The 24,581-nt window shown below is 54.3% G+C and overlaps 2 protein-coding genes across 7 annotated transcripts; one reads left to right on the plus strand and one right to left on the minus strand.

The window, feature by feature from the left end:
* The first annotated feature begins 837 nt into the window (after positions 1-837).
* Positions 838-4,021, plus strand: RARRES2 (retinoic acid receptor responder 2). 3 transcript variants are annotated; one of them, XM_079149332.1, is made up of 5 exons: positions 838-992; positions 1,836-2,033; positions 2,196-2,300; positions 3,373-3,468; positions 3,676-4,021. In XM_079149332.1, exons 2-5 carry the CDS (start codon positions 1,860-1,862, stop codon positions 3,790-3,792), a joined length of 492 nt encoding a protein of 163 aa, XP_079005458.1. In that variant the 5' UTR covers positions 838-992; positions 1,836-1,859; the 3' UTR covers positions 3,793-4,021. The 3 variants fall into 3 exon arrangements, with proteins under 3 accessions (XP_079005458.1, XP_079005460.1, XP_079005459.1); XM_079149334.1 differs by having other exon boundaries at positions 3,679-4,021; XM_079149333.1 differs by having other exon boundaries at positions 910-1,051.
* Positions 3,906-20,205, minus strand: LRRC61 (leucine rich repeat containing 61). Of its 4 annotated transcripts, none has more exons than XM_079149284.1 (4): positions 19,203-20,194; positions 16,758-16,925; positions 16,011-16,141; positions 3,906-5,681 (listed from the first exon to the last, which is right to left on the minus strand). In XM_079149284.1, the coding sequence occupies exon 4, from the start codon at positions 5,509-5,511 to the stop codon at positions 4,726-4,728; it is 786 nt and encodes a 261-aa protein (XP_079005410.1). In that variant the 5' UTR covers positions 5,512-5,681; positions 16,011-16,141; positions 16,758-16,925; positions 19,203-20,194; the 3' UTR covers positions 3,906-4,725. The 4 variants fall into 4 exon arrangements, with proteins under 4 accessions (XP_079005410.1, XP_079005411.1, XP_079005408.1 ...); XM_079149282.1 differs by lacking the exon at positions 3,906-5,681 and adding an exon at positions 9,725-14,253 and having other exon boundaries at positions 19,203-20,205; XM_079149283.1 differs by lacking the exons at positions 3,906-5,681; positions 16,758-16,925 and adding an exon at positions 9,725-14,253 and having other exon boundaries at positions 19,203-20,205.
* Positions 20,206-24,581: the final 4,376 nt, after the last annotated feature.

The following is a 24,581-nucleotide window of genomic DNA, read 5'->3' on the forward strand; positions in this document are numbered from 1 at the left end:
AATGAAATGCCAGTGGTGGGTTTTGAGGCACCAGTAACTGGTTCTTTGGCGCCCAGGGACTATCTGGTGCCCTCAGGGCCCATGGAAGCCCATGGAAGCCCTCTAGTCTATGTGAAGAACAGCAGGTGTACAGGGAGGGAAAGAAAACCTTGTGCCCTTTCCATGGGTCTTCCATTTAATCCCCCCAAACAGTGGCTTAGGATAGGATTTATGACCCCAGCTTTCAGATGCTTTTGGATGCTGCGAGGTCCTCTGTGGTGACTGGCTTAGGACTTGGGTTAGATCAAAGCAGGTGGTTGCTACTGGTATGAAGCCTCACAACTTGTCCCCTTCGCCTGAGGTACCCAGGAATTAAGTGGTTTGGACACTGAGCTCCCAGACTCTTCACTGCCTTATGAATTCCATCCTGCACACCTGAAGTCCCCCAGAACCCTAGAGACTGAGTCTCCACCCACAAGGATGGGACATAAGGCCAGGAAAGACAGCACTCAGCGTGCGGACAGGAGACTGGACGCCACGGTCAGCCCTATGGGAGAAACCTTCCTTCTCAGAGGAGCTGTAGCAGGGGGACTCCTCATGCTTTCGTGTGCTTTGAGGGTGTCTGTATTTCTGGGAATATTTCCTCCTTCCGGAAAGGACAGCCCTACCTGGGCAGGTGAGTGGGCACAGGAAGCCCTGGGGGAGCAGGGCAGTCCTCGGCCAGCGGGGAAGAGACCTGGAAAGCTCGGACTCCTCAGCCAGGGAGAGGTGGGACTGGGGACTGCTTGGCCCCAAGCGCTCAACCGCCCAGCTGGCAGCCAGCGCGGCTAGGGTCAGGGTCAGGGTCAGGGGGCTGGCCGAGGGGGAGGGCGCTCTGGGGAGGAGCGGGGCCTGGAGGTGGGGCTGCGGGAGGCGGCGGCGAGGAGGAGCTGGGGGCAGAAGCCGGGAAGAGGCTGACGGTGCGCCAGGTCTGCACCGCGGAAGGTTGGCAGAGACCCGAGGGCGTCGAGGAGGTGAGGAGGGGCGAGCCGCCGCGGGAGGCAGCTGGACGAGCGGAGAGTGGGCGCAGGGTTAAGCGACAGGCCTCAGTCCTCAGTTTTCCGCATCTGTGGCTTTCTGGCCGCAGACCGCCTGTCCAGGCAGGGTTCCCCCGAGGGTCGCCCCTCTGGCGGCCCCAGGCAGGGGTTGAGGGCGGGATCAGAAGGGCTGGGAGGGAGGGCTTACAGAAGACCCCAGGAAAGGGGCAAAGCGTGCAGAGTCCGCCAGCAGCAGGAAAGCCCAGGGCAGGCAGAGGTGGGGACCCCGTTTCCGGGGACAGGAGTGGGGCCGTGGGCAGCGCCAGCCCCAGTGCCGGGAGGGTTAAGCATCCCGGGTTGCCGCCCGCCCTGGACCCTCCCACGTGTTTACGTTCTCCCAAAAGTATTCAGCCTCTGGCCGGGCTGGGTTTGGTGCCCCAGCCCCTGCCCCTCCCCCGCTGCTGGCCTGGGCCTGGGATGCGGGGCGGGGACCTTTGGGAGCCGGGGGATTCCTGGCTGCGAGCGGGAGGAGGAAGGGTCCGGCAGGAACAGCCTGGGTGCCAGGAGCGCGAGGTGCCCCGGGCAGCGGGAGGAGAGGGCATGGAGGAAGAGAGCCCAGGGCAACAGGGCTGCTTCCCAGGCGGTTGGCCGGGGAACTCTTTTAAAACTTTACAGGCCCCAGAGAAAGGTGCCTGGCCAGGTGGGAGGGACCAGGTGGACCCAAGGGCCATTTCCCCGCACGGCCTTCCCAGAGTTTTCCAGGCATAACTGAGGAGCAGGGCAGGGTTGGAGGAGCCCTGTCTGGCTGGAAGAGCTGAAGACCACACACCCTCTTTCCAGGGCCAGGGCAACTGAGGTGAAGCCATGTGGCAGCTTCCTATCCTGCTGGCCCTGTGGTTGGGCTCAGTGGGCATGGGCAGGGCCGAGCTCACAGGGGTGCAGCACAGGGCCCTACAGGTGGCCCTGGAGGAGTTCCACAAGCACCCACCCGTGCAATGGGCCTTCCAGAAGACCAGTGTGGACAGCGCTGTGGACACGGTTAGTGGCATGGCCTTGCTCTGGCAGGGAGGTGGAGGGCTGCACCTCAGGGGGACCAGCACATTCCCAGGGAGCTTTCCTGAGAAAGAACACCAGCCCAGGTCACATTCAGTAGTCTCTTTGCCCGCTTAGCTGCCTGCTGGCCTTCCTGTCTGTCCACAGCCCTTCCCAGCGGGCACCTTTGTGAGGTTGGAATTTAAGCTCCAGCAGACAAACTGCAGGAAGAAGGACTGGAAGAAACCTGAGTGCAAGGTCAAGCCCGCTGGGGTGAGTGCAGATCCGTTTGTGTGCACTGGGGCACACGTGGCACCTGTGTGGTGTGTGGAACTGGGAGGTCCACTGTAAGCCCTTAGGGCTGAGCCTTCCTGGAGAGCACAGGCTCAGTGTGTGCTCCAGGCTGTGCGGGGCCAAGTGTCCATAGGCAGGGAAAGGAGGGATGGTTGGAGAGGGAAGGATCTCCTCATCAGCACTCACGCTGAGTCTCTCGGGCTTCAGGCCATTCGTAGAACCCTGTGTAGGGTCTGCCTGGCACCATGGTGGGTTTCACAGTAATCAGTCACCTTGGGGCAGAGCCGCTGCTGTTGGCATAGGGGATGCAGTCATCTGGTTCTGGCTCCTGTCTGGGAACACCAACCCTGGGCTATATGGTTCTATATGGGTTCCCTCCATCTGCTAAGGGAAGGGACTAGATTATATCAGTGATTTTCAAACCTTTTGGTTCAGGGAACTTTTTTGTTCAAATCCAATCTAAAAAGAAAATCTAAATAAACAGAATATACAAGAGCAAAGTGGTCTGGTGAAAGTCAACTGGCAAGAACCAATCTGGTGAGGATTGTTGCCTTTACATGCACACGTGCGGGTGTGCACACATGCACACACAATTAGACCCATGCTCATGCACATGCCACACGCCCATGCATATAACTGCACATGTATTTGCATGTATGCACATATGCACACACACATCTCCGAAGGATTCCTGTTTGCACATATGCCAAGTTTCCATAATTTGAAATCCCAGCAACTCAGAGGTCATGGCAGGAGGATCCCAAATTCAAGGTCAGTCTCAGCAATTTAGCAAGACCATCAGCAACTCAATGAGGCCCTGTCTCAAAATAAAGAATAAAAAGGACTGGGACTGTGACTTGGTGGTAAAGCACCCCTGGATTCCATCTCCAGTGAAGAAGGAAAGTGGAACTGACTGACTTCTTAAAGTCTCCTGGGACTGAAGCCAGCATGACTGATTGCCCCCTACTCTGGGACCTGACGGGGAGCTCGCCCCTGCCCTCCTGGTGCCCATGCCTCACCCTTTTTCTTTCTTCCCTCCATGCTTCCCCAGAGGAAGCGAAAATGCCTGGCCTGCATCAAACTGGACTCCGAAGATAAAGTTCTGGGCCGGATGGTCCACTGCCCCATACAGACGCAAGGACGACGGGTAAGAAGGGGAGAGGTTCTGAAGCGGGTGGAAAGATGGGCTGGGGCTGGGTCAGGGGAGAGGTGGAGGATGTTTGGATGCAGGGAGGAGGGGCAGAGGGAAATGGGGGCAAGAAGGGACTCCGGGCGTGGTCCAGACGTTTCCTAGGGGATGTGGAAGTGCTGCCAGTACTGCTGGCACTGCCTGAATAGCTGTTGGCGCCAGCAGGAGCCCCAGGAACACCAGGAGACGCAATGCAGCAGGGTGGAGCGGGCTGGCGAGGACCCCCACAGCTACTACTTCCCTGGACAATTTGCCTTCCTGAAGGTGCTGCCCGGCAGCTGAGCCCTGCACTGGTAGGCAGCCGGGGCTGGAGAAGGCTGCGGTGGACTGTGGGGCGGGGAGGGACGGGTTAGAGCCGGAGGCAAGCTGGGACTCCCTACCCACAGCTCAGTGTGTTCTTTGTAGAATTTTATCCCACTTCCTGCACAGCTGAGCAGGGTGCCTCGTGGAAGGCCCTCCCTCTCGGGCCAAAGATCCACTCATATCCTGAGCTAATAAAACTGCTCTCAGACCCTGATCCCTCTGCTCCTTGTGTTGCCCCTGCCCTCAGCTCAACCTTAGGAGGCCAGTTGAAAGAGGGCAAGCTGGGAATGTGTGTACACAAGCACACTGGCCCCTCCTGCTGGACACCTAGGAACAGGTGGCAGGGCAGCTTCTTGTGCAGGACAAGAGGACCAGACTTAATGATGCAAATGAACTCAGCCATTTAATAGAGTCGGTGGGTGAGAAAGGGGGAAGACTTACGGGGAGCACAGGCCAGGGGCCACAGAGGACAGTCATCTGGATAGGCAGATTCAGAGGGTGGTGGGCTCCAGCTTTCAGGAATGTTCTGGCACTCTGCTCTGCCTGGGATGGTTGGTTCCCCTGCCTTTCTCAACAAATAGCCTTGGGAAGAAGTGACCTGTCCACTAAATCTCAGACTGTCGCAACCAGGAGTGGCCCCTTGTCTGGTGCACAGTGTAGGTGCCAACTGCTGGCGGAGAGCACTTGCACCCGCCAGCGGCCACTCAGGAGGCTGTTCCTCCTTGCTCTATGTGAAGGCAGGGCGGGGACGTCTTCATGACAGGGCGGGCAATGCTTGGGATAGGAATAAATGAAGGCCCAGTTCCTAAGGCCAGTGACCAGCATGAGAAACCTAAGACAAAGCAGAGGCGGGGGAGGAGGGGGAGCAGAGGGCCGCCCACCAGGCTGTCCTGGGGTGGTCCGGGGGCACTTTCAGAAAACGAAGGAAGAAGCGTTGCCCGCAGGACCGAGCGCCTGCTCGGCCCTGGCAAGGCTCTCGGTGGCCCGGCGGTCCAGGTCACGGCACTCCTGCAGTGTGTCCTGGAATTGCCGGCAGGCCTCCTCCAGGATGGAGCTGCTCTGGGTGGGCCAGCACTCCCAGTACCCAGGCTCCACCCAGGGCTGGGCCTCCGTGGCTCTGGGTCCGGGGCCGGGGCTGGAGCTGGGGCGCAGGGAGCTCTCCAGGTCCCGGCACAGCTGGTAGAGCTCACTGCCACGCCCACTCACACGCTCCCCATCGATGACCTTCAGGCCAGGCAGCAGCTCTCTGACCACAGCCCAGTAGGAGGGGCTGGCACACAGAGGATTGCTGAGCCGCGCCAAAGGGTCACGGAGCCGCAGGTACTCGAGGCCCCGCAGCCCAGCCAGACACTGCAGCTGACCAGGAGTGGCCAGCAGGTTGCCTGCGGCATTGAGACTCTGCAGGTTCTCACAAGCGGCCAATGGCTCCAGCCCCGTCAGCCGATTGTTGGAGACATTGAGCACAGCCAGCTGGCGCAAGGAGGCCAGAGGGCCCAGCTGGGTGAGCGCGTTGCCTGAAAGGTCCAGCCACTCGAGGCCCAGGCACTCCCCGAGGCAGCCCAGGTCCACCAGCCCCAAGTCTCGCAGCTTCAGCAGGAGGATGGACTCCAGAGCAAACTCGCCCGAGCACGACTTCAGTAGCTGGGGTGTGATGCGCAGCCCCTCAGCCTCTCCTGGCTTCTCACCTGGAGGTTCCATGGGACGAACTGACTTGAATGGTCTGGATGGTCTGGACCTTGATAGGTTGTCACAGGGATATGATGCCACTGGGTCAGCTGGCTGCTCTCCCCCAAGAAGGCACCCTCAGTTCTCCTTGGGCCTGGCTGGTTGGCCTGTTTTTGATAAATGCCCAGAGGGCATGCAGGTCCCTAAGGAGAGATAGACAATTAGGCATGCATCTCTATAGCACTTACTGTGTCCCCTACAGCAGGTGACAGAGGACACAAAGGCTGCCCCACCAGCCTTAACCACCAGAGCCAACAAATCAACAGCCAAATAAGACCTCAAAACCAAGGCCTGAAGACAGACCATGCCAGCCTAGCCTAAGGACAGCAATCCCAGGTCACCCTGTGAGTTAGGGACACACTGCACAAAATCTGGGCCCAGTGTTACTAGTTCTGTCCACTGGAGCAGGGCACAGTGGTGCATGCCTGTAATCCCAGCTACTCGGGAGGCTGAGACAGGAGGATCTCAAGTTCAAGAACAACCTGGGCAACTTAGCGAGAAAATGGGACGGATGCAACTTGTAAAGTGCATGTCTAGTATGTGCAAAGAAAGTCCTGTGGTTCCATCACTAGCAGTGCCAAAAAAAAAAAAAAAAAAAAAAAAAAAAAAAGTAGCCTGGGGTCAAAAATCTCATATTTTCTTTTTCAGTAACCACTCATGATACATCATGATCAGTCTCAAGGTATTCCTTTTTAAAATGTTAAATTTATTTTCGATTAGACAGTAGGAAGCTGTCATCACCAATTTCTTTTGCCTCCTTCCAGGGACAAATGAGCTGTACTGTACTTTGCTTCATTCATTAAAATGTTATCTGAGCCAGGCACATGGCACATGCCTGTAATCCCAGCGACTTGGGAGGCTGAGGCAGAAGGATCCCAAGTTCCAGGTCAGTCTGGGCAACTTAGTGACACCCTTTCTCAGAATAAAAAGGGCTGGGGAATGAAACTCCATGGTCCAGTGCCCCTGGGTTCAATCCCCAGTACCAAAAAAAAGAAAAGGTTCCCAGATTTTATGGGCCAATTCCCAACCTCTGGCTGGAGCTGCAGGGCCTGAGGAGTTGGCGTTTAGTCCTGGATGAAGGAGGAAACAGGTCAAGGGAGGGGAGGTCCAGGGAAGCTTCTAGGTATGGCTGCTCCCCACCCATCATATCCCTGCCCACCCAAACCAGTTCTGACCAACTGGTCAGATCAGCAGACCAGCATTGATCACTGTGCCAGACGGCTCAGTGCCAGCTGCAAAGATGACATCATTGCCCCAAAAGGCAAGCTGAAGGAGGCTGGAGAGTCAAGGAAGCTATTTTGAGGGATGGATGGTGGGAGTGGCGGGCCGACTAAGCTGGCAACAAAAGATGGGAGAGGGCACATGGAGTCAGCAGTGGCCATGGACAGCGAGCCCAGGTGCTCATGCAGCATGAGAGGGAGGCAGCCTGGGGGCAGGGCCGGTGGTGCTGCTGCCCACAAAGGGTCAAGGTTTAAGCAGAGAGGAAAACAAGAGCAGACCTGCTCCACTTGTCGCTTCCCAACCCTCCAGTGTCTAGGCCTGGGGGCAGGTGACACCTGCAAAGAAGCTGCAAAGGAGATCATGGCCACTACTGCTGAAGGAACCCGTGGGCAGGGCACTGGGATTGCCAAGTGCACATGATCAACACACTGTTTACTTCCCCTCCGAGGAGTCAGGCCCAGAGCCCAGTCCATCAGCTCTTCCCACCCCACCAGCAAGAGCTTTTTAAAGGGCTCCCCACCAGGGACCTGGAGACTGACAGATCTTGTCTTCATGACACCTATTCCTCACCTAGCCCCCCAGCTTGCAATACTCCAACCTGTTTGGGTTTTTTTGTTTGTTTTTTTTAATTTCTAAATTCACACATCATTTCTTTCTGAAAGGAACTGGCAGTCATGCATTGCAAGTGTGCATCCCCTCCACATGAGTGGTGTGTGGCGTGGGTGAGCAGAGGGTGATGATGTAGCCACTTCACGTCTGGCCAGAATGGCTCTGGCCCACAGAGGGGGTGCAGGAAGGCATCAGAGAATGTTGTAGAAAAGAAACACGCAGACCCCACCCAATGAGGGCACACAGGGACAGGGAGGGGAGAGGCCAGAACAACTAGCGATCTGGCAAGGTGACTGGCAGGGGCTCTTGGGACATGTGTGGGACACAACGGGGGGAGATGACATCCAAGGGGCTGAGGGGTAGAGCCCTTGCCTAGCACACACAAGACCCTGAGTTCAATCCTCGGCACTGAACAAGAAGGACTTGCAACTCCACACACCAAGTGTGAGGGGCAGTGTGGCATAAGGCTCAAGGCAGCTGGAGCTTCGGCTGAAGGGCCTCAGGCGTTCTCAGCAGGAGCAGGCAGCCAGTCAGGAGGGCATGTAGCACATGAGGTCGGCCTTTTGGGGGATACTTAAAATACCTCTGGGCATCTCTCCAGGAAAATGCACCCCACTTTGATCCTGGGGTGGTGATTAGGGAGCCCTGGGCAGTGAGAGGTCAAGAGCCACTTGAGTGAGGCTGGGAGGACAATGACTAGCAGCCGAGGGCAATTTGAGGCCTTAAAGGAGCAAGAGTACAATACTGGTAACACCTGCTGGACCTGGACAAGGTGAGGCCAGACGTGGTTGTGGAAGGGCGGTCTCGGGGTGCTGACAAGATGGCTGGTAGAGGGTTGAAGAGAGAGTCCCCTGAGGGATGAGGCAAGGGCCTTTTCAAGGAAGATGACATTGAAGAAGCGAGAGAGACAAGGCAGAGGACAGGCAGGGAGACCCCAATGAGATGGCTGACATGGGTGATCACCACCTTAAAGCTTTGAGGTCAGTTTGCAGAGAGGAAACAGTTGTAGAAGAGGAAGCGGTGAAGAAGAGACCCAGCTGGGATAGAAATCGGGGCTTCCCTGCCCCACAGTGCTGCCTAGGCAAGACACATGCCCTCCAGAACCCAGGTCTGCACCAGTGCCACCTGGTCCTGCACCTCACGGAGATGCGAGCTGCCTGGGCTTTGGCAGTTGGATAAATGACTGTGTGGTCAGAGCAAAACCCTGATTCTCATTGGGTCAGAGTTCTGTTCTGCTCCTGATCACGGATCATATGTCTGCATGCCACCACCAGGTGGCCACCCACATGTCCAGCAGACAGAGGTGCAGCAGAGTGCAGAAGAGCTATCCACGTGCAACTGCCCCAAACTTGTCTCTGCAAAGCAGCAGCCATCCTGTCCTGGTGATAAAAATGAACCATCCTCTGGGCCCAGGAAGCAGTCTGTAAGAGGACTTGGTGACGTGGACACTCCTGAGGGAGGCTGACTGCGAACAAGGGAAGATGAGCCCATTCCCCTACCAAGTCTCAGTTCATCTTTCTAGAAAGCAGAGTCAGAAAAATGATGTCCATGGAGTGAGCTGGGGCAGGACAGAGCCAAGGCCAGGGAGAAGCCGTTCAACCCCGAGCAGGCTCAGGGGAAGTCACCCAGCCGCTCCGGTGAACTGGGAGCTGCTTCCACCCACTCCCTGCTCCAGAGGCTCTATGAGGGCTTCTTCGCCCTGGTATTACTGTCACTCTGGGCAAGGTGTCTGTTGGGGCAGCATCCCTGGCCTCTGCTTGCTAGACACCACAGAACCAGCCCCTTCCCCCAGCCGTGACACCAAAACTGTCTCCAGATAGTACCAACATCCCCTGGGAGACACAAGTGCCCCCAAGCGAGAAACGAGGCTCTGGAATCCAAGCCTCTGAGCTCGGGACCACCGATGGCTCTCATTTTCCTCCACCCACCTACCACCTGCACCACCATGTTCTGCCCCCACCTGGCTTCCCCATACTCTCTGAGGACACTGGGAGTCAGCTCAGTGCCGTCACACAGAATCAAGGGATGGCAGTTCAGCCCAACCTGCTTGCCCCTCAGGGCAACTTCAACTGAAACCACCCTGCCCTGTCCACTGAACCAGGATGTGCAGGGAAGGTGCAGGCAGTTCTGGGCCGGTATGGGGCATACCCTGCCCTCAAGAATGAACACCCTGGATTCCCAGCAGGGGACGTTGAGGATGCCCCCCACAGCCACCACCCCTCCCCCAAGCCTCACCTCCTATGGGAAGCCTGTGAACACCCCCTTCCGTAGGCTCCCCATCTGGAGTGCTGTAGGCAGGGAGGAGGGCTGGGCAATGCGGAGGCCAGGCTAAAATTCACACCACACTCAGTAACGATGGTGCTCACGAAGCTTTATTTAAAAGATGCGACTGCTACAGCCAAAACGAAAACACTGCACGTGAAATAGCTCATAGGGTATGATCTCAATGTAAAAAAGGAACTGTATCAAATCACTGAGTGGCAGGATTATGGCTACCTTTTCCTGCTGCTTTACATCTTCAGTAATTTCTTAATGTCACAGTGAAACAAACTTACAATCTATCCAGAAAGGCCAGGGGACAGAATTCTAGGGCTGGCAGTTCAGCAAGGGGACGGTTTGAGGGTGCGCCCCATCTTAGCAACCACTTGCCCAATGACCAAGTACACTCAGGCTACTCAGCTGCAGGTGTGATGGCCTGCCTGGAACTCTGCTGTCCAGTCCCCTGGGCTGCTGGATCCCAGCCCTTAGGTTCTGTATTTGATCCTACAGGAACTCTGGGCAATCTGTTATCAGCAGGCTTCATATGCATCTTTCTCTTCTAAATTAAGGGATCTGCATTACACAAGTGGCCAGGGAAGGGGAGGTAGGTGCTGGCAGGTGGACTGTACTCAGCCATCCCTCAGGAAGAATGACATGCTGAGGACTGGGAGTTCAGGTCTTGGTACAAGTTGGTTAGTTCCACCCCTCAGGAGCTCTCTGGCCACTCTGGGATTCCCAAAACTGATGTTTACGTGTGCACATGCACAGTGCATGCACCTGCCTCCTGAGATGGCTACTCTACCTTAGGAGTCCTTTAGTCCTACAATTAAAGGAGCCTCAGGAGAGCTGCAGGAGAGAGAGAGAGAGAGAGAGAGAGAGTGTGTGTGTGTGTGTGTGTGTGTGTGTGTGTGTAGGAAGAGGGTGCTAATTCATGCCCCACCTGTGGGCCCCGCCTCTGTCTAGGAAAGCCTACCCGCTCCTTTCTTCCAGAAATGGGGACTGAACTCAGGGATACTCTACCAATGAGACACATCCCTAGCCCTTTTTTTATTTTGAGATAGGGTCTCACTAAGTAGTTGAGGCTGACCTCAAACTTGCAATCCTCCTGCCTTAGGCTCCTGAGTCACTGGGGTTACAGGTGTGCATGACAGCCCCTAGCATATTAACCCTTCTATGCATACTGCTGAACATAAATGGATCGATGTGGGCATGGAAGATGACTTCATGCAGAAAGGAATATGGCAATCTGTCAGGAACAAAGAGGCTGTCCCCATCCTTACTGCACAGGATTAAGCTGATGTCTTCTTCTCTTCGCTGCTGCAGGGTTCCCTGAGGTTTTGAAGGCAGCAGACTGTTGGAACACCTTCAAGCTCCTGAGTTCCTGGAACCTACTTGTACCCACCCAAGTCTGCAGGCTATAGGGTCTGCTGCTGCTCAGCAGGGTCAGCACTGGAGCAGATGAGGGGCGGTGGGGCGTAGTGGGGGAAGCGCTCCAGGTTGGTGTTCAGGAAGAGGAGATGCTCCACAGTCTCCACTTTGAGCTGGGAGGCTTGTTCCGTGATGATGGGGCTGTTCAGGGCAGCAAAGACGCCTTCAGAGAAGGCTCCTGTGGGTGGGCAAGACAGATAGACTGTGGCCAGCTGGGCCAGGGCTGGCCAGGTCTCATGTTTCTTCTCCCAGTAAGACAGCGGATCCTCCTGAGCCCCAATGGTCTCGTTCTCTCGCAGGTACCTCTTGACAATGATGCTGGCTAGGTGGTTCTCAGTGGACAGCGAGGCCCCACTGCTTTCTGAGGCTATCAGTCCCACACTTTCCAGCCGCTCCAGCAAGGTCTTCTCTCTCTGGACCAGCAGGAAAGAGCTGGAGTCGCCGTCTTTCTGCAAAGCCTCCTTCTGGCCCCTCCCCTGGGCCCTTGGGCCCTTGGCTATCTTGTTGGTGGTCACACGCACACTCCTGGGGCGCCGCAGGGAGCCTGGGGTAGGCACGGAATAGTGGGAAACCATAATTTCCTTCACCTTGTACACAAGGACTTGTTTCCAGTGGTCAATGTCAGCCCCTGCAGGAAGGATGGCCTCAACCTTGCCCTTGAAGCGGGGATCCAGCAAAGTGGCCAGCACGAGTTCCTCACGGTGGAAGAGATCATTGAGCTGACAGTCTGTGGACAGCTGCAGAGCCAAGCCCTCAGCCAGCCGCAAGGCTGCACCCACTTCCCCAACGCTCTGCTCCTGGAAGTGCCGATGCACCTGTTCCAGGAAGATGTGCAGGTAGCGCAGCTGGGGCAATACCTGGCTTAAAGAGGCCTGTGCTGTGCTGGCCTCGCGGATCACCATCTGGAAGGGCTGTAGGAGCTTGACGAGACTGTCTGCCAGGCTCCAAAACATGGCCGACAGGGCGGTGCTGGCCTTGCCCGGCTGCTGCTTCTCTGCGTACTCCTGCAGGGCCTGCTGCTGCTCCACCAGCCACTCCATCAAGCGGTAGGCTGAACCCCAGTGGTCTGAGAGCGCCTCGAAGGGCTGCTGAGCCGGCAGGCCGCACTGGTGCTGGAGTTGGCTGAGGAGATTCCGGGCCTCTGCAGAGCCTTGGAAATGGCTGCAGATGGCCCTGGCTGTGCCCAGGATGATCTGGACACTATGATGGTGACACAGGAAGTTGCTCACTAGAGAGTCAAGGCAGTGGGCAAAACAAGGGATGTGGGTGTAACCCTCAGCCTTCATGGCCATTTCCAGGCTAGGGCAGCCACCAGACACCAGGAAGCCTGCCCTCAGGGAGCCACGGCCCAGCCACAGGCTGATCTGCTCCAGCAGCTCTGGCTGCCTGTCCTCTGAGCCTGTTTCCAGGGACAGGCCTCGGACCCAGAGTAGGGCTCTCTTCCTCAGGTTCCCTGATGCCCCTGGCTTGCTGCCTGACTGTGCCCCCACCCAGTGGGCAGTAACAGCCACATAATTTGCCACGGAGTCCTGGGTCAACACAGAGGCCGTGAGGTGAATATGGCCTCCTTTTGCCCACTGCATCTCCTGAAGGACTTGCTCACCCACAGCCTCGTGGAGCAGGGGCAAGGCTTTGTCGGAGAAGAAGGCTGGTGGAGGCAGGTGGTACCGAGGGTCCACTTGTGCCATAAACCTCTTAAAAGGTTGGGAGGAAACAAAGGAGAAGGGCAAGGCCAGGCTGCACAGCAGCTCTGCGATGCTGTGATTCCAGACCTGTGTGCGGCACTGTTCCGGGGCATCCGTGCCACCAAGGCTGTCCGTGACTGCAGCAGGAGAAGTAGGCAGGGGTGGTGAGGCCAGAAGTGGCTGGTCAGGTCTGCCTGGGTCTGGTTCCCTGTCACTTCCTCCCAAGGACACCAGTTGCCCTCTTGAGGCAAAACTGGCAGCACCCGTGGGCAAGGCCTTCAGCTGTGCCTGCTCCATGCCCTCTATCCCCTTGCCAGCACTGCTGGTAGCCAGCCTTCGATCCCACTCCAGCCCGTGTTCGCTGGCCAGGTGACGGATGAGGCCTGAGGCTCGGGACCGCCCCTCAGTTTTGCCCTGTCTGACACTGGCATGACACAGGGTACAGATGACTTGGCAGGTGTTCTTGAAGTCGATGGTGAAGAACTGCCTGATGTCTGACCCGGGTTTCAGACCCGTGGCATGCGGGGCAGGATTCAAGCTCTGCATCTCTGTTTTCATAGCTCTAACCAACTTTTTCAAGCAGGGGGTCTCCTGGAGGCTCAGCTGGGGCCCCAACTTCTCCCTCACTCCAGGAAGCAAATGCTTTTTCTTCCACTTCTTGGGGTGTTGCACCTCTGTGGCCAGATGCGTGGTGAGGACGTCGGCTTGCACTGCCTCCTTGTTCTCTTTGCTGACCTCCAACCTGTCAGGACTGGTCATCTGCAGGGATGGGGGACGGGGCAGAACCAGAGCTGGGGTAGAGGGGGCAGATCTAGCATGGAGTGCCGAAGACTTTGCCTTCCTTCCTGTCTGCTTTCCTTCCCCTCCGTAGGTACGTGCCTTCTGCTTGGACACCTTCCTCTTCTTAGGCTGTGTGTGGGGCTCCTGCCCAAGCACAAGTCTGAGGCCCTGAATCCCAGAGTCTTTTTTTGGCTTATTCTGCTCAGGGCCAGACCGGCACTTTGCCTGAGAGGGGGCAGGGTGACCACTAGGCCTCCCCAAGGAGCGGGTTTTTCTCTTCCCACAGTAGGCAGGTGGGCCAAAGGCAGCTTCTACCTGCTTCTCCACGAAAGCTTGGCCCAGGTCAGATGAAGGGATCACTGTACCACTGGGTAGGGGGCAGGAGCTGCTCCTTTGCAGGGACAAGTCCCTTTCACATTTCTTTTGGGAGCTGAGGGATCTGATTTTCCTATGGCCACTGCCGGTGTTTTCCTCCATGTCCATAAACTCGAGCTTGACTTCCATCTCTGGCAGGCAAAGTCCCCGAGGAGTGTTGGTGGCTCTGGTATTAAAGTCCGGGCTGGGGTCAGCTGAGGTGGCAGCTGGGCTCTTGGGTCTGGTCACAGGGCAGCTGGCACTCACAGGGGGCTCCTGTCCCACTAATCCGGAGGGTATCTGCCTCTTGGGGGGCCTTTTGATTCTCTCCATTCCTATTATGCTTGGAAGCTTGGGGAAATGAGAAGACAGGCCCAGGCTGCAAGGCAAGATGAAAAGCATGGCTGGCAGTGGCCCCACCCAGCTCCGGGGAACACCCAGGGGAAAGGATGGCCCAGACAGGAAAGGAGAAAGGAGGCCGAGAAAGAAATGGTGAGGCAGAGCAAGGGAGTGAACGCAGGCCCAGGACGGAACTCCCCAGGCCGCCACCTCCGCCGTGAGTTTCGACTTCCAATGTCTAGCCAGACAGGGCATCCAGAGGCCGGTCTCCACAGCTCTCTGCACGTTAGAGGTTTCTGTGTGCATCTTCTTTGACGCACGGACAGATTTTCTCCTTTTTTCTTTCAATGTCTAAGAACTTAGGAGGCGCTTGTGATTTTTCTATGTGTCGTAGTAGATACAAAGTAAGGTAGACAGGACCCCTGTGTTCACTCCCAACATGCAGAGCCGCGCAGAAGGCGTGAAGCACTGCGTGGACTGGGTGACCCATGGAAGGGAAGGACTTCACCAAGTCCTGGCAGTTTTCCAGGGGGAGAGGCGCTGATGAGTGCTGGTCAGAAGGGAGAGGGGCTCCCAAGCTGTGTCTGAACACCCAGGCTGCACCTGGCAGCCAGAGGGCACAGTAAATGTACACAGTGGCTCAAAATTTGTTAAAAAAGAAAGCCTAGTCCTGAGCCAGGTGTTGCTGATCTTTTCTGAAGTTGGCCTTCTGCAAAGAACATAGATGGAGCAGCCCCCAGTGCCCTCTCATGCTCCTTGTCACAGACAAACCTCCAGAAGGGCCATTTCCTCACCTCCCATTGCTCTCAAAACCTGCTCCTCTAGGGGTCTGGCCAAGGCACCAGTGACTGTCTTGGGGCTAACTCAAATGGCTTTTCTGCAATACCCAAAGTCCCTCCCTGCTTCCTCCCCTTGAAATGCCCTTTCTCCTCAGTCAGGAACTGGTTTTCTTGGTTTTCCTCCCATCTCTGGTGCCTTCTCAGTCCCTTTTCTGGTCCTCTTACTCTGGATGTCCCCTGGGTGATTATCCTCAGGCTGCCTCTCTAGGCCCTGTTCTCACCCGGCCTTGCCAGGGTGGCTCTGCTCTTAACCCAGGTCTGCCCTGGGCTCAGGACTCTCTTAAGCTCCCCTCACCTGCTCTCCCTGCGTTCATCCCGGTAAATGGGACACCCAGCCACCCAGAGGCTCAAGCCCAAAACCTCGCTGTGATCTTCAACTCCTCCCCCTCATTCATTTTCCTGGATGTTAGGTCAAGTTCAGGGCTATAAAGTGAAAAGACCCAAAGTCAGAAGAGACATAGGAAGAGAGAAGACAGTAGAGGAGGAAGAGCCTAGTGAGCCAGGATGCACATCCTTGGGAAGGACAAGACTGAGGAAGATGACTTAAAAACCCACCCACAGTACCTGGAAGTCAGCAGGCTTCATCTCTCAGAGCAGAACGAGATGAGATTAAGTGGGAGGATTAATTTGGAAAACCTGTACATCCTGACACTGAGTGTTGTCAAATAGTACAGATCCCTGGAGATGACAGGACTGTATTTCACAGGTGACGAGTAACCTGAAGTGGGTCTGAGACTCTGCCAGGAGAAGCTCCTTCCAGCTAGCAGTCTCCAAGGCTTAACAGGTAACAGCCACAAGCTTATCTCACAGAACTTAGCCAGCCACCCAGACATCAAATGAACAAAGGCCCATGTGAGGTGACACTGTGAAGAGGCTGGATAAAGTTGGGAATGACATACAGGATACTGTCTTGGGCCCAGAACACTACTCCCAGATGTCAGCACTGAAGGGGACTTACCTCGGCTCTTACTGACTGAAGACTGCAACCCAGTTAGTTCAAACCTCCAGAAGCAGTCTGTAGGCTGTATCACTATCAGTGAGGACACAGGACAGGACATTAAAACCAGGCCATGGTATGCAACATGGTACCTATAATGGTACAGAAATGGGAAACACCTGTCTGTCAAGAGCTGTAGCCCAGGGCACACCCCAAAACCTTCACCCACTAGTGTACCTGAGGGTACCAATCCTGTTGCTTCCCAATCAGTTTTGTCCCATCAGGATGCTGTACTCAATGCATTCAACTGTTCAATAAAGATTCATGAACTACTCACTAGGAGCCAGCACTGCACCCTTAAGATTAAAATATGGGCTGGGTGCCGTGGTGCACACCCGTAATCCCAGTGACTTGGGAGGCTGAGGCAGGAGGATCCCAGGTTTGAAGTCAGCTTCAGCAACTCAGTGAAGCCCTGAGTAACTCAGCATGACCCTGTCTCAAAATAAAAAAATAAAAAGGGCTGGGGATGTGGCTCAGTGGTAAGCTGCCCTTGGGCTCAATTCCTAGGACCAAAAAATAAATACAGGAGAGTAGTGCCCCTTGGGCGTTCGGGGTGGGAAATCTTGGAAACAGGCTGATCTTGGTGCAGCGTGGGAAAGTGGGTGAAGTGCTGTGAGACGGGACAGCTTCTAGAGGCCTCAGTCTGACCTCGAGATAAAGTGCCTGTGCAGCGAAGAGCCTGGACTTGGTCCTGTGGGGCTTGTTTACCTTGGGCTATAGACTCAGGATCTGAAATCCCTGACAGCCCGATGGGTAGAGGTGGGATCACAGGCAATCACTGGTACAAGGTTAGTGCCACCCCATTCTTCCACTGGAGCACCTTAGGATGGCAATGAGGCTGATGCTGGTGGGAGCCAACTGTGAACCAAAATGATTCTACAATGTAAATTTTAAAAAGAAAATCATCCAAGAACTCCAGTACTCTGACTGCAGGTATGAAGTCACATGTGACACATCACCACAGGCGACCCACACACTGGAGGATTGCACGGCAGGGCTTGTGGAAAGGCTTCCAGGCCAAAGAGCCTCAAGGATGCAGCCTGAGCAGGTCACACGGGAAGTCATCTGGAAAGCACCACAGGGGGACCACAGGAGAGGCAGTCCGGAGAGTAAGGAGGCAGGACAGGCTCAGGACGGAGAAGGGGCTGCCTGAAGACCCATCCCAGGGAAGACAGTGCTGAGTAGGGAGATGGAGGAGGAAGGACAGACCGTGACTCCTTGTGATCCCACTCACTCACTCACACAGGCTCGTTCTGGAATAACGGAGTTGGAGGTTCTTTTGGAACAAACCTGTTTCCACAGAAACTGAGGGAAAACACTGAGAGTGGAAGGTCGTTGTCCCAGGTAACACTGACAATTTGGGGAGGGCAGAGGATGAGCAATCTCAAGGACACCTGAGAGGCAAAGGGAAGAGACCATCCAGAAAGGAGTGGCTGACAGGGTCAGAGGACCTCAGTGGATGAAGAAGCCTACACAGTACCATGAGAGGAGTGGAAGAAGTGGGTGCTGACCCCCGGGCGTCTCAGGGGACTGACGCCAAGATGTCCTGCAGACACCACAATCTGTGCATGTCAAGTCTCTTTGATCAAACAGAGTAGCATTTGTATATACTCTACATGCATCAACCCATATACTTTAAATCGTCTCCAGATTACCTATACTTGGTATATGTAAATGCTATGTAAATAACTGTTATGCCATATTGTTTAGAAGTAATTATAAGAAAAAAAGTCTGCACATGTTCAGGACAGACACAATTTTTTTCTTTCTTTAATTTTTTATTTATTTTATTTACTTATTTAAATGTGGGGCTGAGAATCGAACCCCGTGCCTCACACATGCTAGGCAAGTGCTCTTCCACTAAGCCCCAACCCCAGCCCTCTTTCTTTCCCCAGTACTAGGAATTGAACCCAGGGCCGTAGCATGGAGCTATACCCCCAGTCCCACATTTTATTTTTCCTGATAATTATGATCTCCCATCGGTTGCAGAATCTGCAGCTTCGGAAGGCTGACTATACTTCAAATGCTGGAGATGGAGATGGAAAGGAAAAGACTTGGTTGCGTCCCTAAACAAAGAACAAGCACAATGGGAAAAGGGGCAAGCTAACTACATAGGGAAAAGATTAAACCCAAGGCAGGAGCTTCCCAAGGGAAAGGTTTGGGAGCACAGGTGGGGGAGGGGATCGGCCTCAGAGTTGGGAAGGAATCTTGTTTTTCTTACAGAGAAGCAAGGACAGTATGGGCAGGCGAGGCTTTGATCAGGGGCAGGAAGGCAAATGAGGTCCTTTATGCCTGAGAGCCTATGGGTTCCCCCAGAGGAAGCCAGGAGCACTGATAAATGTGTTGGCTTAATAAATCTGAGGCTTTCTGATTCTGAGTGCTCTTACCAATCCTTTCCCTGAGCATGCCCAGAGGGAAGTGGCCACAATTCTATTTCTAAGGTGTCATAATTATGCCAGATCTTTCTCAATTCTTACTCTCCCCAGGCCCATTAGTCCCCTCCTCTCACCCTCCCACCTCCCAGGGGATCTGAGAGCTCTTGCTGGGCCCTAGAGTCTGGGCTTCTCACGGCCCCCCACACCTGTGAGGAGGTGGAAAGGTGAGGAGGAAGAGGAGGAATGTGTTGGAAGGAAAATAGAGAAAACCACTAGATATTTGGGGGTTTGTCCCACATACATATTCAGCTTACAAAACCGAAAGGGAGACGTTTTAAATAAGAATCAGATATCATCAGTTATGCAAGTGACACAAAATGAGATCTGTTGAAACAACGCAGCAGCAGAACGTTCCGCTTTCTCCCGGGAGGTGGAGTGCGGTTCCCGGTGGCCTAGGAGCACCGCGTCCAGGGCCCCGGCTCCGCCACCCGCCGCTGCGCTGGGAAGGGGCGCGCGCCCTGCTCCGGCTCTACGCCGCGGGCGAGGGCAGCACCCACCCCGGGGGCCGCTGCGGGTTAAACGAGTCCCGTCGGTAACAGCATCCAGGGCCGCTCGCGGCTCCGAGCGGGTGATGTCCCGGGCGTCGGAGTTCAGGGAGCCGGGCAGGGCCGGCCGCGGAGGGCTCAGGCCGTGCGCCCGCAGCGTAGGTCCCGCAGGTGGCCCCGAACCTCAGCTCCCGCGACCGTGAAGAGGGACGGTAGCGTCCCCAGTGGCTTACCTGGGGCCAGGTGCCAGGGCTGGGTCTGTGCGCCCGCAGAGACGCGCAGGCCAAGCCGCCGCCGCGCTCCTCACGGCGCCGAGGGCGGGAGTCCCCAGGACGCGTCGACGGGCGGGCAGAGACCGGGGGACTCCAGGTTCCGGAGCCCGCAAGGGCTGCTTCCCTGAACCGCCACCCGCGGGGGTCTCCGCGCACACCCCCGGCCCGGCGCTTGGTACGTTCCTCCTGCGCGCGGCGCCTCCAGTGCGCAGGCGTGCACCGCTCGGCGGGAGACTGCTTAGCGCTAACCGGTGTACTACGGCCTTAGAGAGAGCTTGTCTGTGCCCTCATCTAATACGAGTTGTGTTGGAGCTCACTCTGTGACGGCTCAGACCTCCCCAAGTGGTCCCAGTGCGCCCTGTCCACCCCGAGAGCCGCTCCGTGCGTCCCAGCAGAGGGAAGGCCATAATGATAATGAGATAGGGATTTAGGATAAAGAAAGGAACCTCTCACAAGCCACTGAGATGGCAGAAAGCACGGTTGTAAATCTTGAGCTTGAGCAACTTGCCCTTGGCCCCTGACTTTATAAAATGAGGGAAATATGCGAGCAAAGGATAAAACTGGTGCAAAATCGTGTAGCTCCACCCTGCCTGCGCCTCTAATCCAGCGCCTAGCACCAGCGCTCTGTAGGTATTAACACCCCACAGCAACAGGTTGCTGTCTCTCCCTCTGACGATGGCACGCATTCTCCCTTGAGTGTGTATTCCCTAAACCCAGAGGTGTCTCTCTTTTGAGATTGCCCCCACCCCACCCCAACTTCTCCCTTGAATGTGTGTCTACTTTCCTAAATAAACCTCTGCCTTTGCCTTTGGAACGTGCTGAAATTCTTTTCCTTCAAGTATGTCCCAAACCCCACTGGTCCTGAGTCGAGTTTCCCCTTTTCTCTAGGAACTCCTCTGACCCTTCTCCGGAGACATCTCTTCTCCAGCAACCTTGTAAAGTATCTGTACTTCTGCAAACTGCTACCTCTACAAACCGCACTGTTCAAGGGCCTAAGAGGCTGCTTGGGGGCACCAAAGTTCACAATTTTTGCGTCACAGGCTACCTTATCTTCTTTCACCACCCGAATCAGACAACGCTGAAGGCCTTCTCCTCCTGTCCCAAACAAATCAACTCCAGGCTTGCACAGTCCTCCACCTAGGACTTTTTAAACAGGGGCCTCTGGAACAAGAGTGTGCGTACACTTTAGCTTCACCCTTTACCAAAGTTATCTGGGAATCTCGCTTGATCCTGTCCACACCTCAAAAATGAAAAAAAAATGAAGCGGTAGTTTTTTCCATTATACAGACAAGGAAACCAGGACTCAGTCACACAATAGGAGACATAAGCTGTTAAAGAAAAACGATCTAAACACTTGTTAAAGATGGCAAAGGCAGCTTTCTCCAAGAGCGATGCCTGCCATGAGGGTCGTACAGTAGGAGAGTTCTTAACTCCAAATGCAACCAGGGCAAGTGGAGCTTTAGAGCCAGGGCCCCGGTAGGAGTCCATGGATGGGAAATCACCAGGTAACATATACTGCAATAGTGTCCTCCTGGACTTCCTTGAAAAAGCCTTCCCCCATGATGTTCTGCCTCACTCGGGCCCAGATCAATGGAGTGAGCTGTCTGTGCACTGAGACCACTGAATTACTGAGCCCCAAATAAACTTTTCCTTCTCTAAGTTGTTCTTATTGGGTATATTGGTCACAATGATGCAAAAGCTAATGAAAACAGGATACAAGTTCTTGGACAGATGTAGACATTGCAACATTTTCTCCAATTCGTGGTTGCCTTTCATTTTCTTAATTATTTTGAAGAGCAGAAGGAGAGATGGGCTGTCTGATCTTGCCCCCCTCCCTACCTTCTTCTTTCTCTCTTCCTGGACCTAACTGTCTAGGATCTGGGGGACTCGGACTCGTAGTCAAAATATATGAAAAACATATAAATCAATAGGAAAAAGAAAAAAAAAAAGGCAAACAAACAAAACACTAATATACTAGAAAGTTAGCTAATGAAGTAAACAGGCAAATTAGAGAAGCAGAAACTCAGAAGGCAGCAAACGGGTGACAGCCACACTCACTAGTGGTTAGGAAAATGCACATTAAAACAGGCCATCTCACACACACCATCTGATTGAAAAAATCCAAAAGGATGAATAGCAATGGAGTCCAGGCACTCATAAGGTGGTAGAAATGGAGGCTGAAACAGACATTTTGGAGAGGAATTCAGCAATATCTTGTAATGTTGCTCGCTCTCTGGTTTCTAGACGTGTGTCTGGGTTAGCCTTTTACCGCTCTGACCAAAATACCCACAAGAACAGCTTAGAGCAGGAGAGGTTTACTTTGGCTCATAGTTTCAGATGTTTTCAGTCCATGATCAGCTGGTCTCATTGCTCTAGGCTCAGAGTGTGGGAAGAGAGAGAGGGAGAGGGAGAGGGAGAGGGGAGAGGGGAGAGGAGAAAGAGGGAGAGGGGAGAGGGGAGGGGAGAGGAGAAAGAGGGAGAGGGGAGAGGGGAGAGGGAGAGGGGAAAAGAGAGAAGACAGAAGAGTAAGCAGGGAAGGGGCGGGAAGACCAGCCCTTCCAGGGTGGGGTTCCCAGTGACCTGCTTCCTCCAGCCAGGTCCCAGTAGTCCATTCAGTCATCAATTTACAATCCTCCTGCCTTTAGCCTCCAGAGTCACCCGGGTTAAGGGCGTGAGCCTTGAAATTTTAACTTAGTTAAATTTCTCAAGCTTTATATCAAGCTTTTTATCCATGGCTCCTGGATTTCTTTTTTATTTTTTTCTTTCCCCTTAGATACCTTTTCCATTACATAATAATTTTTAAAAATCCTCCTGTTTCTTATAGCACATGTATAGCTTCATTTAAGTTTGCTAAATCTCGAATCCATTTGGCCTTTCTTAAGTTGCTGGGGAGGTCTATTTAAATCTCTTTCTTTTTCTTTTTCTGGTACCAGGGGACTGAACCCAGGTGAACCTAGCCACTGAGCCACATCCCCAGCCCTTTTTATTTTTCATTTTGAGACAGGGACTCACTAAGTTGCTTAGGGCCTATGCTAAGTTGCTGAGGCTGGTTTTGAACTTGCAATCCTCCTGCCTCAGTCTCCTGAGTCACTGGGATTATGGACGTGCGCCACCACACCCAGCAAATTTAAATCTCTTTCTGGGCTCTTATTTTCTTCCACTGATCTATCTCCATTGGTTTGCCTGGTTGTCCTGTGCCAACCCTTCTGACTTAATTTCTTCAGCCTTGCAAACTGTAACCTATCATATTTTTAATAGCCGGAAGTACCAATGTTCTTCTCAATACTCTCCCCACCCCCCAAGAATATCCTGGTCATAGCCTACATGTTAAAAGCTAAAGTTCCCCGAATGCTTGAGCATCTACTCCCCAGTTCCAGTACTCACCCTCCGGCTGCCCTCCCAGAGCACTTGACTTTTTATTGAGAGGACTCTACATTTATGTATTAAAGTCACTTCTTCAAAACATAGAAGTGCAGACACACAAACAGGCCCTGGGTATTTTTTACAGCACTCATTTCCCAGGTCCTGTCTCGATATCAAAGACCACAGGATGCTGGCAGTTCCTGTTCCACCAGGGGGATCAGCGACTGTGGAAGAACAAAGTGTGGCACAGAATTAAAGAGCTAGTATGTAAAAATAGTGTGATAAATAGCACTTACTGATCAGCTGGGCACTTGAGTCCACCATCTCAGCTCCTATCACAGCCTCTAGGAGGCAGGCGCTGCTATTATTACATGATTCAGCAATAAACCGATGCTCAGAAAGATTGTCACTGTCGCCCGGCTAACTATCAGTGCAGCCGGAACTAGTGATACCGCCGTTTACCGGTGACGAGTTCTGCTCCTTCTAATGTTGAAGATTGAACACTAGAGAAGCACGCCAAGGCAAGCATATTAAGCAGGTTTTATTTAAAGGTAATAATACAGACTTCTCCCAGCAGGGAGAAGGGGGCCATGGCTGATGTTCTAAAGTCCCAAGAAGTGAGCGCACCCTACATCTTTTATAGGTTAAGGTCTCTTTTGTTCTCCAGTTCTCTCCCCCCTTATCTCTCCTTCCTGCCTAGTGACTAGGCCTGGTTTTGCATTAAGTGAGAAGCCATGGGCAGGGGGAGGGCCAGGGTGATTCAGGCAGGCAAGGGCCCAGGGGGCATTAATTAGCAGCTCCTGGCTTGCAGTCCTTGATAAAAGCAGGTAAATTTGGTAATCAATGGGCTCCGGAGATCCTTGACATTCCATCCTTCCAGGGGCAGTTTCCAACTTCCAGAGGCAGATGATTTTATGGCCTCCATTTCCTCGATTTGACCCGATCCCCTATTTCTACACTAACTACCTGTTCCCAATTCTGGCTTCACTAGAACCCAGTTCTAGGTTCTACAGTCTCACCCCCAAAGCTGAGCTGGGCTCTACCTGAGGGGGAACTGCTCCTGGAGTCTGAGTAGAGGGAAAAAAGAGAAAAAAATTTGCAGAATCAGTTGCTGCCACCAACCAAGGGCTCATAGCTGGGGAAGGCTGAGGATCTGCAGTGGTTCTTCAGTCCTGGGTTCCTGGTGAAGGAGACACTGAATGAGGAGGTGGGGTCAGCACCCCAGTGTGTGCAAGGCCTTCACCAGGGGCAGAACACTGAGCTTCCAGTAGGGAGGAAGACCCTTGCTGCTGCTGTGGCCTTCACCCTGAGGGTGTGGGTCAAGGCGGTGGTGCTGTAGGTTTCTGAGAATCTCCAACCCAACCCAACCAGAGCCACTTGCCCCAGGAGATGCTGCAGGGTGAGCTCCACGTCCTCCTGGTCTCCAGGAACCACTGACTTATGGAAGGGTCACCTGGTGTTAGCATGGGCGCCTCCTCTGGTATCCAGTATGGGGTGCTTCCTTCTCCCAGGGCTCACTGCTGGGAGAGCCAGAAGAAAGGTGATAGATACTCTGGGTGCTCACGATCCCCTTTTCTCTTGGGGCTTTCCTATGTTCTTTTGCAGGGATTCTGGGCGGATGCATGGAACTTCTCCCGGAAGCATTTCAGAATGACTGGAGAAATTACAGCAGTCACAACTGGGAGCCGTGAGAGGCTCTGCTGGCATCTGGTGGGTAGAGCTCAGGGGCACCGACAAACATCTTATAATACAAAGGACAGCCTCCTGGACCTCCCCAAATCAAAGAATTGTCCAGCCCAAACTGTCAATGGTTCCAAGGTGGGAAACGCCTGACCCTGAGGATCTGGGCATCAGAGCACTGGAGAGCTGGTGTAAAATGCAGTCTGAGCCTGGGGATGTGGCTCAGAGGCAGATTATCTGCCTGGTGTGAACGAGACCCTGGGTTCCATCCCCACCCAGAAAATAAATAAATAAACA

This window comes from Sciurus vulgaris (assembly GCF_902686455.1).
Source record: "Sciurus vulgaris genome assembly, chromosome: 8".
In the NCBI taxonomy this organism is placed as follows: domain Eukaryota; kingdom Metazoa; phylum Chordata; class Mammalia; order Rodentia; family Sciuridae; genus Sciurus; species Sciurus vulgaris.